Source organism: Prunus mume, linkage group LG3, assembly GCF_029339155.1.
Source record: "Prunus mume cultivar Tortuosa linkage group LG3, ASM2933915v1, whole genome shotgun sequence".
In the NCBI taxonomy this organism is placed as follows: Eukaryota; Viridiplantae; Streptophyta; class Magnoliopsida; order Rosales; family Rosaceae; genus Prunus; species Prunus mume.
In genome coordinates, this window is record NC_142700.1 from 26,170,165 (window position 1) to 26,185,916 (window position 15,752).

General features: G+C 37.1%; 1 protein-coding gene across 8 annotated transcripts; it reads left to right on the forward strand.

Moving 5' to 3' along the window:
• The first annotated feature begins 431 nt into the window (after positions 1-431).
• LOC103327070 (uncharacterized) lies at positions 432-12,555 on the forward strand. 8 transcript variants are annotated; one of them, XM_089048252.1, is made up of 12 exons: positions 432-589; positions 670-948; positions 1,065-1,116; positions 2,761-3,279; positions 5,701-5,733; positions 6,699-7,378; positions 7,464-7,512; positions 7,584-7,709; positions 9,200-9,328; positions 9,440-9,531; positions 9,624-9,777; positions 12,066-12,555. In XM_089048252.1, the coding sequence occupies exons 2-12, from the start codon at positions 806-808 to the stop codon at positions 12,330-12,332; spliced, it is 2,244 nt and encodes a 747-aa protein (XP_088904378.1). In that variant the 5' UTR covers positions 432-589; positions 670-805; the 3' UTR covers positions 12,333-12,555. The 8 variants fall into 8 exon arrangements, 5 of the variants coding, with proteins under 5 accessions (XP_088904378.1, XP_088904381.1, XP_088904380.1 ...); XM_089048255.1 differs by having other exon boundaries at positions 2,928-3,279; XR_016125170.1 differs by having other exon boundaries at positions 432-948; positions 9,440-9,479.
• The last annotated feature ends 3,197 nt before the right edge of the window (positions 12,556-15,752 follow it).

Genomic DNA, 15,752 nt, shown 5'->3' on the forward strand with positions numbered 1-15,752 from the left:
AAAGAGATATGCTACTTTGCTTTCATATGGAATCTCTTCTGCTGAACGAAAAAGAGAAGGGGTTTTCACTTCAATCATAGAATCAAAACAGGGCAATAGCTAGGTAAAAGCCATTAATCATCATACCGAGGATACCATAGATCGCAGGCCTCCTAAGGAGCTGATGACAATGGAGCGATTATAGAGTTTGGGAGCTTTGGATCTTTCTAATTGTGGATTTGCATTACATTAAAAAAAAGAGGATTGTGTTCTTGAGTTTTTCACACAGAGGGAAAAATCTTCAGCTGAAGTTGGGTTTCCAAACGGGTCAGATTTCAACCCGGTTCTACATGCACCCTCTTTTAAAAACTCACCGTTGAATGAAATCCAACGGCTCTTACATACCCCTCAAAAAAACCCCTTATAACTTTCCACTCACTATAGAAACACTCATCCATTTATCACGCATCTCATCTCTTGGAATCCATTCGTCCGAAAAAATCCTCTCCGAACCCAATATCTTCAAGAGACCCAGAATCGAACGTGGGCTCATCAGCTATAGCACTCTCCCTCATGTGCTCTCGATTACTCGTGTGCTGTCGGCGGTCAGGTACTGCTCTGTAGCAGCGACGTCGTCTATCAGGTACTGTTCTCTCTTCTGGAACTGAGTCGTTAAATCTTTCGTTCCAGATCGAAATTCGTATGGCGCTGAGCGAATTAGGCAACTATGTTCCGGAGCAGTGGAGCTTCTCACATTCTCCATAAGTGGGACTTGATCCATAAGTTATGGCAATTGATTACCTGAACTGAAGAGGTGCACACAAAAATGGCCGCTACTTCCAGTGGTTCCAATATATATTTGCCCAAGTTTGAGTACAAAATTGATGGTGTTGGTTGGTCGGATGAGCTTGACTATCTTCCATTGATACAACGGCGTGATTTGTTACTGGCCAGTAAGCAAAATTCAAAGTGAGCTCCTTTTCATTTTTCTTTTGTTTTTGTTTTATGTTTTTGTTCCGTTTAAAACATGTCAATAATATATTAGGATTAGTGATTGAAGCTTTGTCTTTGGGACATGCATGCAGATCCCTCATTGGTGCTGCTCTTAAAGAAGACGATGAGCTCTCTGAGTCACAAGTAATTTGTTTATCTCCTCGTTTTATTTTTATCATAGCTCATATTATTTTAATTTTGAATAATTGGTTTGAAACTTCTTAAAGCCTTACAAAGGTGAAAGTTTCAAGCCTTGTCTTATTAAAGCTCAGTAGTACGATTTCAAATTCCATGTTATCTAGTTTCGTCGTGAACATTTAGAGACGAGATATAGTTGGGCAATAACGAAATGCCTTGGCCCTGTTTTTGATATCGGACAGTTCTATAACCATTAGCGTAAACAGTTTGCGTGTTATTTATTATGTAAATCCTTATTTTAGTGTTCGATTGATGATTGTCTTTAGGCTATGAAGATGTTTTACAAAATGCCTTCGCTAGATATGTCATGGTTGAATAATAGGGTGATAGGTTGATGCATGAATTTTTCTTCTTGTGAAAAACGCCTCTTGCAGTTGAAAATAATGACCCATATGAGGAAACTAGCGAAGAACAATTTCTTGAAGAATGTGTGCAAAGAAGATTGTGAATATCATATTAATTTTCAGAGAATTTATTTATTGTTGCGACATTGAAGATTACAAATATTTGAAGTTTATTTGGGGAATCTGAAATTAAGGCAACTATGAAATTGTATGCCAAAGTTTTTAGAATTTAATATTAGGTCATTGGAAATTGTAGGAGTTATCATGGCTATGGCCTAATTATTTGGCAAAAGTCACAGAATCTTCGCAAGCACCTGGCGAATGCTGAGTTGTTATGCATGGAATATGAGTGGATTTTAGCAAATTATCTTTATTGGCAGAACTTACAAAGTCCTTGCAAATGCTAGATGAATGTGGAGAAAAGTACATTTGTGTTTATATTTAACATATAGGAGGCACTAGATTTTAAAAAATTGTCTTGGTTGGAGGGGAGAGTGGTTTAATTTTCCTTATGTTGTTTGATCCACCTATGCTTCATTATTACGAACATGATGAGAGTCCAGTTAGAATCTGGTGGAAATGAAATCCAAGAAAGCAACAAAAGCCCCTTCGGAGATCAAAGACCAACAGGCTTCATCATGCAGCATGGTAACATAACAGTGGGCCTTGCTTTGGCAAAGAAAGAGTAAAGGCTAAGAATGTTATCCAATGAGAAATCTTAGAGATTTGACTTGAAAAGAGAATTGATTAGAAATTTGAATGTACCTATAAGTATAGGTGAGACACTGGATATATACCATGAAAATAAGAAACTATTGAGGATTTTTCTTTAGAAGATAATTGACTAGGAATTAGAATGTACCGAAAACTCTAAAAGTACAGGTGAGGCACTGTAGATGGTCTACATGATCAAAGCGGACAATATGACATGCTTAGGCAGCCTATAGTTATGTTTGAAGAGAAAATGCAATGACATAATTTTGTGAGGCATTTGCCTTGTCAGAGTTTTTGTCAGACATTTTAACAATCTGCTGTATGGCACTAGGAGTAGTCAAGTTATATCGATGTGCCTTGATGAAATAGGAAGCAGCATGCTAGGAAAAGAATGATTTGAAATAATTTCATTGCAAGCAGTTTGAGTTGGCAACTTGGCATCTATTCTTTGTCATATGTGATGTTTGTTCTTCCCTCTGCCTTTTTTTTTTCCGTTTTGGGTCGGTTAATAGAATATGTGTATGTTTTGTAGGATGTTTCCTCTGTCCTTTTTGCTGCCCGAGAAGTGGGAGTTCAATTATTGGAAGAAGAAAAAAATCAGTATTCTATAATTCCTAGGGGAACTACGCCTGGATTATTGTGCAGTAAAACTGTGGTAGATTCCTCACTTGATCAATGTTTACAAAATGATGTTTGCAGCCAAAATGCGGAAATGCCTGGTGATAGTGACTACAATGGGACAGAAGTAAATACTTTAACTTCCTCAAAGCAGATTGCCTGTACTGAATCTGATACAAATGTTGGTCAACCAGAGAAAATTGATGTCAATATTTTAACTCTAGCTGAAAATCCATCACTATCAGAAGTTCATGCTGAAGAAAAGGCTGCTTCCTCTGGCAGCTTGTTGAGTTCTTTTGGAGATGGTATGGATTGCTTTGCCGGTTCTCCTGTGTCAGCAGTTAAGGTGAAAAGGGAGATGTCTGATCACTGTACTTATGATCCTCTGGACCACATTTCCTTGAAAGAGCGACAGAAGATGCTGCAATCAAGGTGCCATTTTCTCCTTGATGATTTTTATGTCTTGGCACAAATATATATATTTATTATATATATATGTATATATATTTTTTCAAGTTCATCCCTTCTACACAAACACATTGCAGACATCAAAACTTCAGTTAAAAAATTCACTAGCAATTTGATCAACGATCAACAACTCAAAAGTTTGACCTTTTGACTAGTAAAACTTTACTTATCTAAGTTGTGGGTCATAGGAAGTGACATGTGCTAACACCTAGGAGGCCACATCAGTATAAATTAAGTCTTTCTTTGAATCAAATCAAATTGAAGTGTATCAAATCAAGAACAAATCTCGAATTTAGAAGGATTCCAAATTAAAAAACCCATTTGTTAAGGTTTGAGTGTGGGGAAAAAAAAACCCTCGTTGGACCAAAGGCCCGAGAAAGGTGTTTCAGCAAAAGTTAGAGATAAAAAGAAAAAAGAAAAATATAAAAAGAAGGCATAGTCCTTTTAGTTGAAAACCCACAAGGTTGGCTCACTAAAAGGTTAGGCAAGAAAACCCCTTGAATTATGTTATGGTCCGATCTTTCATTTTGAGGGGTATGCAGGAAGCTTTGAGAATTTAATTGTAAAGTTCAGTCACATGAAGAAAAAAAAATGTGGTTATTTGTTAATTGTGATACATGTGTATGTTGTGAGATCAATCACCTCAATCATGAAAATTAAATCAGTGAAAGAAAATAAAAGTAAAGCACCTAGATGACAAAGAGTAAATAAAACAAAGCACAGCAAGAATCAACATGGTTGTATCTATGTCCCAACTTATTTATGTAATTCATATTGCAGGAAAGGGAATAATTTATTAGTTTGTTTTTTATGGCATTTTGCAGGAAACTTCTTCGGGGATGGACAAATAGCAGGTATTAGAGCCTCACAGGTGGATGCTTATTGAGATCGGCGTATTCTAGAGCGGTGAAGCCCTTGCCTTAGAATTCTAAGATTGCATTTTTTCAAAGCTTATCGAGGTGGATTGAAGAGCGGTTGGTTCGGCGTATTATGGTGGAGGAATTAAAATTGAAGTTGTTGATTTCTATGGAAAGATGCATGTTGAAGATTATTTGGATTGGGAGGCATTAGAGAATTATTTTGAATGGAAGCTTCATCTCTTAAATTGAAGAGTACTATGTAAGAGAGTTGAAGAGCCCTCGGCAAGTCAACACATGGGATAGGAATAATTATACTGGAGTTATATGAGCTTTCAATTAAAGGGCAATATACATCAGAGTTTAATAATCAAAGCTTAACAGATGACATCTCGTTACTCTGGTTTGAATCCTTCAATGAGATGGGGGTGGTTCGTTTGTTCACTTAAGATGCTCGAAATATGAATGGCAGAGCGAAGACTGGTAAAGAGAGCAGTTTCTGGATCCAATCACTTTTGAATAAGTGAATGTCAAGAATTCAATTCGCTCGATGTTTCATCCACAAAGAAGAATAAATTTGGTAGGTGATAAGATCAACTTTCCAGAGCCATAGTTGAGGAAGAGGATTGGCCATAATATATTCCGAATGTGCAATCAAAAAGGAGGCGGTCTTGAGAAGCATTGCATCTGCTATTCTATTCCCACAGACGCATTTAAGTTGCCCAGCTGGGTGGACTTTGCGAAGGATTCTGCCATGAGTTTGACATTGAGAGCAAGAAGGTGGCTTTTGTTCCACTTTTTTGTTTTCAAATAAATTTTGAAGAAATAAAATTGAGAAAGCTTTGACAAGGTATAGAGTAAACAAGCTGAATCTAGTGTAATCTTGAAGGCACAAGAAGAAGCTGGGTTTGAACTTTTGAAGCAACAGTACAAGAAATTCCTGAAGGTGATACTTATGAGTATGCCCTTTTAATTTTCAAACTACTATTGACAGACTACTGGTACAACTCTGCATTTGGTACTGTTCCAGAAGGATCAAAAAAATAATTTCTTTGGTGTGGGAAGGTTCAATAAAAAAGTTCTATGGACAACTTATCTATTATCAAGGAATACTTGCATCTCGGGCGGTAAGTTTTAGTTATATTAAATTAATAGGTTATTTTATTACTTGTTTTCCTATTCTTACTAGGATTTGGTTTATTTTCCTGTTTAGGTTTTAATTTCCTTTGTACATTAAACTAGGAATAGGAATTCTAGGCTGGTGTATTCTAGTATAAATAGGCTATTTAGGACTCTTGTATTTAGTTTTGTTGATGAATATAATTTCAGACGTTATGAGTTTCTGTTGGGATTTTGCCCTACTCAATTATCTTCGTTCCAACTTCGATTCTACTGCTTTATCCTTCTATTCTCTGTATTTTGGGTAGGTACAGCAGCTTATAGCCGCTGCCCTGCATCAGGTTGTATCTATGTCCCAACTTATTTCATCAGGAAAGGGAATAATTTATTAGTTTGTTTTTTATGGCATAAAACTCTCGGGGATGGAAAAAGCAGTTTTCAAGGTGATTGTCTAAGATTGCATTAATTATTGAGAAGCTTGTGGCTATTATGGCTGCAACCTTCATAAGCCCAAGTTTAGGAATAACCTCTGTCAAAGACAAAACGCTAAAGGATGCCCAATCAACCTAAGACCTTTTTTTTTTTTTTTTTTTTTGAGAAAAAAATTTTATTGAAAATAATACGAACACAGTTTATAGAATACTTGCATGACATGAAGATGAAACCTCTAAAGGGATTGGTAAGTCTTTCTCCCATAAACCTCTGACAAAACGCTAAAGGATGCCCATAACCTAAGAAGAAAATTTATAGAAAGTGAAAGATCCCTAAAGGCTGGAGACAGAGAAGCCAAGGATGCCCATAACCTGACTTTTTCCCAAGATCTCTCCTCTTCATTCCCATTATAGTTCTAAAACCTTTTTTCATTCATCCCCACTACCAAGAGACATATACTTCTCACAAAGAATGTTTTGAGAGTGATTGAGGAATCACCCAACTACCCCTGCAACCTCACAACTGCCACCACAGCCCCTCAAAACATGTGAACAATTTAAGAACGTGTGAGTTCCAAATTCTGCCTCTTCTTTTGCACAAAATGTACCACTGAGGAGACAGACAGCATTCGATATTCTTCTTTGCACCAAATTGCCAGTGTTTGATGTTCCATGAGCAATGATCCATGCCAAAAACGAACATTAGGAGGAAAACTAGATTTCCAAATCATTTTATCACACAGAGAATTGAATGTCTTACAAGAGAACCCCTGATGAATGCAGTTTCCAGTTCCTCCTTTTTGGATTATGTGCTGAAAAACCTGAATACTCTCCAAAGTTGTAATTATTGTGCAGCAAACTCTTGAATCTCTTGTTCTCATAAAGTTCTTCAAAAGAGAAAATTTAGTATAATATACTTGTTTGTATAACATTTTATCTCCTATTGTAGAAGCGTCTTCTGACATTGTATTATACAGGGTATTCCAGCGCCACTGTCAAAAGACCTTATCCAACAACTTGCCAATAAAGGACAGGGAGACACTAGTAGTGTCAGTGGAGAAGCTTTAGTTGCTACCCATTCGCTCTATGACAATCCTGCAAGAAATGATTCAGTCCTTTGTAGAAATTCTATGATTAGATCGCCAAATAAAATCATTGTTGGATCATCATTTACGACTGATCAATATTCAATTAACTCCAATAAGTCAAATGATGGTGGAAAAGAATCTGAAAGTGACAGGAAATGCTCATCTGAGAGAATGCCTCCTAATGCCAATGAATTCAGTTCATGTGGGCGACAGGACTATGTGCCTACATGCACAACTAGAGCACATTGTTCAACTTTGTCAACATCTGTCAAAGTAAAGGATGAGCCTTGGGATGGTGGTGTCTTGCACAATCTAGACACAAATGTTAGGGGTAACTTCTCCCTTAACATACTGCCAGTAAAGAATGAACCTAGAGCTTTCAATGAACTTAATGAAGATGCGGTAGATCATATGCCACTGCGAGATCGGATGAATCTGTTGTCATCTGGATATGGCTCTGAATCGAGTATGTATACAAACTATGGCTCAACCAAGTGTAGCGCTATTGCCTCAGAATCTGCTAAGCCAATAAGCCTCATTCGTCCACGAAAAAGGAAGAAGACTGCCACGTATGCTGTGATGTTTATGTAGATATTTTTCCACTTAGTTTTCTGCCCACTTTTCTTAAGGACATAAGTGCCAAATTAATTGCAGGGATTCTGTTGAAACAGCGTTGGAGGAGGATGCACCGGGACTCCTGCAGGTACTCCATGTTTCTCACAGTTGCATTTTCAATTTCATTGGGATCAAGACCCGTAACATGCAAACTGGCAGGTATTAATTGAAAAAGGGGTGCTGGTTAATGAAATAAGGCTTTACGGCGAGATGGAGTGTGATGAAGCTCTAGACGAGTCTTTATGTGAAGACAGCTTTGCAAAGCTTGAAGCTGTGATATCAAAGGTTTGCAACAATTCTAATATTATGATATTTTCCACTTGTCTTAGCCTTGTTACAACAATGTCATGTATCGTTCTTGCGGCTTCCATGTAGCATGACACTTTGAATCATTTCAAAATCATTCTTAAGATCAATATCGAAAACATTTGCTCGCTAGCTGCATCACTATTGGTGATTTTGCTCAGCAAGGGGTTGTTCATTTCAAATTCATAAGAGTTCCACATAAGATCAAATATGTACCTCCTATTGGAAAACATTGCTGCTTTTATTTATGGGCATAGCAGATGTGCTATTGCACATTGTGAATATATATGGAAACTGCCAGGGATTGTAGTTCTTGGGAAAAAGAATATTAGTGAGTGATTAACTGAGGGAATAAAGGCTCATTTTATAATTTTGACGTTGGAAAATAGGTCCATTTTAGAATACAAATTAGTTAATAAAATAATTAATGAGGACATGACCAGAGATAAGTGGAATACATGTGGTTGCTAGTCAAAATGATGGGCTATTTTTAAGATCAACTATCTTATTAGAGTTTTTCACAATGAATTTTCTGATTTGGTTACTATAGGGGTTGATCCTGTAGACAAGCCTAAGAACTTTCTTTCCTTGTTTGGTTATCATGAAGGGCTTGTCTTGGTAGAAGGGACCTTCTTTTTGTGTGTGTGTGTGTGTGTGTGTTTTTTTTTTTTTTTTTGAAATGTTGTGTCTTTTAAATGATGACAATGTATAATTGGTTGTATTGAATTAATGAATATGAAGTACAAGCGAGATGCTTCACAAGAGAAGACAGCGGTCATGCTTTCTGGTGTGCTGTGTGTAAAGAGCGTGTGGAGTCGACTTATCATTTTCTCCACTATTAAGAATATGGTGGAACTTGGTTAGGAAGTTTGGGATGGTTTGGATGTGTGAGAGTTTGCAGTGATCAGGAATGAAAGAAAGCGAAAATATAATGGGGATGTGGGGTCATAGCCATTTTTTGGGTTGTTTGGATGGACAGGCATAGGTGAATTTTTGAAGATTTGAGTGGTGTTTGGGTGGATGAGCTTTGAATAACCTCAGCTTTTTGTCTTTTCCATGGGCGTCCATGTTGACAGAGTTCATGGATAGCTCCCTTTCTGCTATTCTTCTAAGATTGAAAAGCTGCAGTACGCTAGATAAGTTTGGAGTGGGGGTTATTTGGGTACTGGAAATTGTTGTATTGTTTGTTTCCTTTTTATTTTTAGATTCCTGGTCCACTGCTATGTAATTTGATTTTGTTGAGTAATAAAAATGATTGTTTCTTCTTAACAAGAAAATACTGAATTCCATGAGTGAAGATTCTGTTTTGAGTAATAAATGGCTGGCCAATTCCTGGAAGTTAACCAGTTTGCTCCTGACGAGAAAGCTCTAAAATTCCTGAAGCTGTATTTAAATTGCATTGAACAATTTAATGTGGCACCCCATTTGCATTAGTGTGTTTCTAATGTTACCTTCTTCATTTTGGACAGCTTTTATCACAGCGGCAATCGATTTTAAAGCTTGCTCCAATACGATGCACAAAGGGCTCAAGAGCTAGTTATTGCTTGGCTTGTTTAATTTCACTTGTGGAGCAGGTAATTGGTTTTTATGATCAATTGGTGAGCAAAGCATGACACTAAGTTAATCAATTCAGTTACCTTCTGCCTATATCTTCTTACAAGCTATCTTTCTCTTTACAATAAATCCCATTTTATTTTATTATTTTACAGACCCGATATCTGCAGTTTAGAAATTGGCCTGTTGAATGGGGTTGGTGCCGAGACCTTCAATCATTTATATTTGTCTTTGCGAGACATAATAGGTGCATGATTTGTAGAATTTTTTTCTGAAGGTTGGTCCATCTTCTCTACTTAGACTGGATATTTTTGACATTTCATTATCACTTGACTGCAGAATTGTGCTGGAACGACCTGAATATGGATATGCAACATATTTCTTTGAGCTAGTGGATTCCTTACCAATTGACTGGCAGATCAAGAGGCTGGTGACTGCAATGAAGCTTACCAGCTGCAGCAGGATTTCCCTTATTGAGAACAAGGCATTATTGGTAATTATTTGAAAACATATATGAGATGATTGCTTGTGTATATGGGTCAATCAATGGCACACTTGTTAAATTGATTCACAACTGTCATATTAATGTCGCCAGTCATTGAGGCTGTCTTACACAGCTTGAAAATTAGTTTGTTTAACCTTATACACTTATTGCAAGCATTTGCTGTTTTGTGGTATAGAACATTTAAATCATGGTATATGTAAACTTAGCCTGTTAGGCATGTGGGTTGTCTAACAATCATTTCGACCCTGTTACTCGCTGGTTTATATATATAGCAATTTGGTAGAAACCACCTGAAGGATTTTCCTCTGGTGATTGTTCTTTGAACTTTATTGTTTGAGAATCTTTCGACTTCACCCCTTTCTCATGCGGTGGTACATCTAATAAACGAAGCATTGACCTTACTATCCATTTGTCCATTTCAAGGTGTTTTTAAAGTTTTGCCACTTCCATTGCATTTTCTCTCTCTCTCTCTCTCTCTCTATGTGTATATATATATATACACACATAGAGCTTCCGTTGAGATCCCTCTAATAAGTTTATTTGAGGGACATCCTTGTAGGGTCCACACCGTCTATTTTGTAGACACAAAAAGCTTCTAAATCGGATTGGAAGACTTGGAAAGGGGCTTTACCTTGTAGGATACAAGTGTGATTAATGAGGTAGGCAACACTGTAAGAAACCATATACAAGTAAGACACAGGAATCTGCATACCGCTCAAGAGCTGACGAACACATACATTCAGCTTCACCATTCTGCTTTGGGGTAGAAGAGAAGTTAAAGCCCTACAAGAAACCTTGTTGGATGAGCTGGGACATAAAGTCATGTGAAATGTAATCATAACAAATACTTTGGGTTCAAAGGTTGGGATTTCAAGTCTAAACTGTCAAATATGTGATGGGTTTCTGGAGAATGTTAACTCAGTTGGGGTTCTGTTTTGGGAGGTTGGTTGTTCAGACCATCAATTGCTGTTCCTGTTGTGTGGGAAACCTATCTTCTGTCATTGGTTGGTCTTGGAGTAGGATCTAGAAATGCGAGGTGGGAATGTAGGTTATGGAATCAATGCTTAAGCATCAGGGAGGACCCTCTAGTGTCCAGAGGGGAAATATGTTGCAGCAGGATTGAAAGCGAGTGTTCAGAGAAGTTTTTTGAGATATTGCAGCAGACTCGAGCATGAAATGCTTGGGTTTGAGTTTGGTGTCGATTTCCAGAGTTTTGTCTTTTGACACATTCTTCACCGTTTTGCTCCAATCTCCTCCTAGTCAGATTAGGAATGTAGGATGTTTCCAAAATTGGTGTTAGGGTTTTGGTGAGGCTTTACATAGGTTTTTCTAAGTGATTTAGCCTCGTTATGTGATCATTGTTCAGGCTTTTGAGAGTTTATCTATTTAGGGTTTCAAGAGTTAAGAAGGAAATTTACGCGAGTTTCAGTTTTTGTGAGTTTTCAAGGGGGTAATTAGGGTTCTCTGAAGCTCTGAAGAAGAGGTTTGAGAGGAGTGAGGTTACCTAAGATTGAGTGATCAAAAGAGGCTATCTTGTGTTAATTGTAATATTGTTTTTTTCATTAGTGTATTGTGATTACAGCCCATGAATGTAGCCCCGATTATGGTGGAACCGTGTTAAACCTTGTGTAGTTTATGTGCAGTTTTCTCTGTATCTACACTCTGAAATTATGATGTGATCTTAGACTAGAAATTGGAGTCCAAAATTCCGAACAGTTGGGCTGTATTATGAGACTCAAAGAACTTTTATTTTATTTTACTAGATTTTATATTTAAAAATAACATTATACTGCTGAGAGGTGCAAGGTTGTAGTATACTTTAATACAAACAGTTATAATGCTTATAATGACTTCAGATTTGTATTGGGTGATAAATGCTAATACAGGTGCACGCCCAGTAGTTTCTTGGAGGAAGCTGTTGAAATCGCTACTGGGATTAGTTCTAAAATTTAGCTATTATAAAAGCTGATTAGAGCTCAAAACTTGGTTACATAAAGTTTTGTGCTGTGCTACTTGGTATTGCTACATGTTATTGCTGTTATTGTATGAGCTATATGCTTTTTGGCCGATTTTATTTTTTGCCTTTTGCTGTCAATTCTTTGTGGGTATGTGGTGAGAATTTTGGTTTTGATAATATCAGTTGGATTCTGCTGTAAGCATGGTTCATCTGGACGAATAGAGCTCTAATCATTTTAGCTAATTTTTACGTCATTTTACAAGCTGAAATATATTTTTTGGTTTTAACTGTATCTCTTTCGTGTTATTGACTGGTTAAGGTTGGAGAAGACTTGAGTGAAGGCGAGGCTCAGGTGCTAACAGAATATGGTTGGGAACCCAATACTGGCTTGGGAACAATGCTCAAGTACTGTGACAGAGTTGTTCATGACAGGAAGAATGAAACTGATAGCTCGGAGTGGAGATCAAAAATAGGAAAGTTATTAATGGATGGTTATAATGGAGGGGCTCTGATTGCAAGCAACATCCCAAAGAAGGTTCTCGAATGCAGAGATGTTCAAAGCCCAGAAATCAAGTTGGAGCTCTAAAACTACAAATGATCTTTCTTGTACTTATTTTAGGCACAGTTTTGTTTTTTTTCTCTCAAGGTCCTTAAATAATTTGATCCAAAAAAAAAAAAAGGTCCTTACATAATTGTTAAAGTTGAGTTTATTTTCTCTCTCTGCCGTTCGGATTATAATATATACAGATGGTTAATCGAAAAGAAAGAACAAAAATATTGTTGATTTAATTTCATGTTACTTTTTCATACATCGCGTGGCCAACTTTGTTGCATGGCTTCTTGGTTGTGTAGCTTTTCTTTTCTCAGCGTGCAAAAACAAAATGCTGTTTTTGATAAATCAAATTAAAATATAAATTTGAGATTTAGAATCTGATTCACTATTTCTTTAATTGGGGTGACTACTTTTCCTTCTTTTCTGTTTGCTTTTCTGTTTTTGTTTATCACTGCATGGAAGTTGTTGCTATCACTCGGTGACTTCATGGGTTCTTGTACGCACGGAGAAAAGTCGCCATCTTCAACTTTCAACCTTCAAACCCTCCCTCAAAACTACTCCAAAATCACTCTAATACAACCACAAAGGAAAAAAGTTCGCTATACAGGCCGGCCTTCGGCCTGGGCTTCAAGGGAGATCGCTGAGGGCCTTGGATTAAGAGGGACCCAAAATTTTATTATATATATATATTAATTATAAATAATTGCTTAGTCCCATTTACAAGGGATTTCTTGAGAGTTTAAAAACACAAGAGCTTAAATAAAATTCACTTTAAATCTTTAACTTTAAATCAATTTTAAAAACTTAAAAATTGAAAAAATAAAAACAAACAATCAAGAACACTGAAGTCTCCACCCACTTAAACTCTGGCAGCCACCCACTCCAACCTTTGTTTATGTATCTGTTAATGGGTATGTGTTACACTTTTGATTTTTGGGTTTAGTTTTGTTGTTTTTGCATGTGTTTACAATGAAGGGGACTGCTCACTTGGGTATGATTTCGGGGAAGGGTGGTTGATGTTTATTGGTTGCAGAGCTTTAACCCACTACTAGATCGTGAACCTAGGGCGGCTTACGTTGGGTGGCTGGCCTAGGGTAGGGTAAGAAAGGGAGGTTGCCGCCAGTGGGATGGGGTGATTGGGGTGGGTGATTGTTGGTGTTTGCTAGCGAAGGGACTTGGTAACAGTGGTTGCTATGATAGGACACTTGTCGAACATTTAAAGAAGGGACATGAAGGGGACGCCAAATTGGGGACAACGGATCCGCTTTCATGATTTAAAGGGCCTCATTTTAATTTATTAGCATAATTTAAAGGGGCCTCATAATTTTTTTTTTTTTTTGTCGAAATTGTTAAAAAGTTTGACTATTAACTAGTTGAGTTTTAGCCAATAGAGTCTAGCACAATGGAAAAATGCATTGACTTAGACTAGTGCTCTTAAGTTCAAAACTCCATGACATCGTAGTAATGTGTGTGAGAAATGACTTAAGCCAATAGAGTCTAGCACAATGGGAAAATGCATTGACTTAGACTAGTGCTCTTAAGTTCAAAACTCCATGACATCGTAGTAATGTGTGTGAGAAATGACTTAGACTTGCTTCTCGTCTCATATCTACCCGATGCCGGACTCACTTTACTGAAAAAGGTCATTTATCCCCAATTTAAAGAGATAAACCATTTGACTTTTGCCAAAAATTCAGCAAAGTCTCTCATGTAATTGGAATAATTCCCAAATTACAGTGCCTGTAAACAAGTACGAAACTAATCCCAACTTCCAGCATGCACAAGGTAAAGACACACAACGGTTAAGATTAATGAAATGGGCCTTATGCCCTCTACCAAAACTCAACAAGCATACAGAGCAACTAAAGTTTTAAGTTTACAACCCGGGAAAGAATAAAGGTAGAGAGTGAAAGAAGAACACTCCTGCAGAGCAGACAATGATGATGCCTCGACGTGGTGCTCTCGACCTCGGAATCTAGGACCTGGGGGGCGCAAAACAAAAAATGTGAGTGAACGAAAATAAGCTTTAAACAAAAGTCTTTCATCAACATAATAACCCCCTCCGTTTTAGAAAATAATATAAAAACACAAGGCTACGGAATCTTTTTGTACACATACATATATACGAACTGGTACTCGAAAATAATTCATTTCAGTAAACCTATAGCAGAATATACGATGGAGAAAAACCATTTAATTAATACTTCTTAGTTTTTGGAAACCACAAACTTATTCATTTGATTCTTAATGTAAATCCACGAAATCAAATTTTCCAAAATTCTCCCCATTTGTATAAAGTATAAAATACAAAATTAAATAACTCCCTTTTTCCTGAAACTGTACACATCCAGTTTCAAACCTCAAATCCAAACCTCAATTAAAATCCATACCCATGCAAAGCCATCTCAATGCACATGCTCGAATGAACTCGACCTGAAAATAAATCCACAGATGTACCCACACAATTCTCGCACACACATTTATACATATAACTCGACTCACATACTTGACATTCCATTCTTTAGAACCCAAGTATCCCATATACGTAATTATATAACAAAAATGACTTTGAAAACCAGATAACCCAAAATCCCGATAATAGTAAAACCCCAAACTCAACTCGACCTTTTTCCTGTACCAGACCACTCCCTCTTAAAATGCATGCCCGTAGGCACATCAAGCGAGGAAAGATCCTTACTAAACAAGATAAGAATAAAAGTGTAATAGTATATATATATATATATATATATATAGTATAACTTCCACACCAATACTTGTACTTGGGAAATAATCCAACATGGGGATCGTTTGACTAGCTCGCAGGGTTTCAACTTTCTACTCTGCATCTAGGGATGAGCTGTCCAACTAGGGGACTACCATTCTACAGCACACACGCCAGAAAATCCAACGCCACGTGTGGCCAAATCAAACCATGTCCTATGTGCGCAGACTTGTCGTCAAGGCCTACGGCACACCCGACCAAAGGTGCCCAGATTTTTACCACACACCGGAAAATCCAACGTCACGTGTGATAAAGTAATAGTAACCAAGTGAGCCCACACGCCGGAAAATCCAACGCCACGTGTGGGTAAAGTAACCAATATCCAAGGGGAGATACACAGGGTAGTGCTAAAAGCACTCTAATATAACGTATTCCACATCCCAACTCACATACCATATCCATATCCCAAATTCCAAATATTCTAATGTACCCAATCCCATATACATAGATATTCGGACATTAATAGCGTCCATAACTCAATACCCAAATATTTATACATAATAGATCACAAACTCCCTTAGAATACTCTTTCTAATAACATAGCCGAGTTCCAAGACTCGTTTTCACAAATATCCAAATCAAATGATCCCATATACATATCCATAACTCAAAATATTCATAAACTCCAAATATTAAAATAAATTCCAATAATTCCATAAAATACTATAATC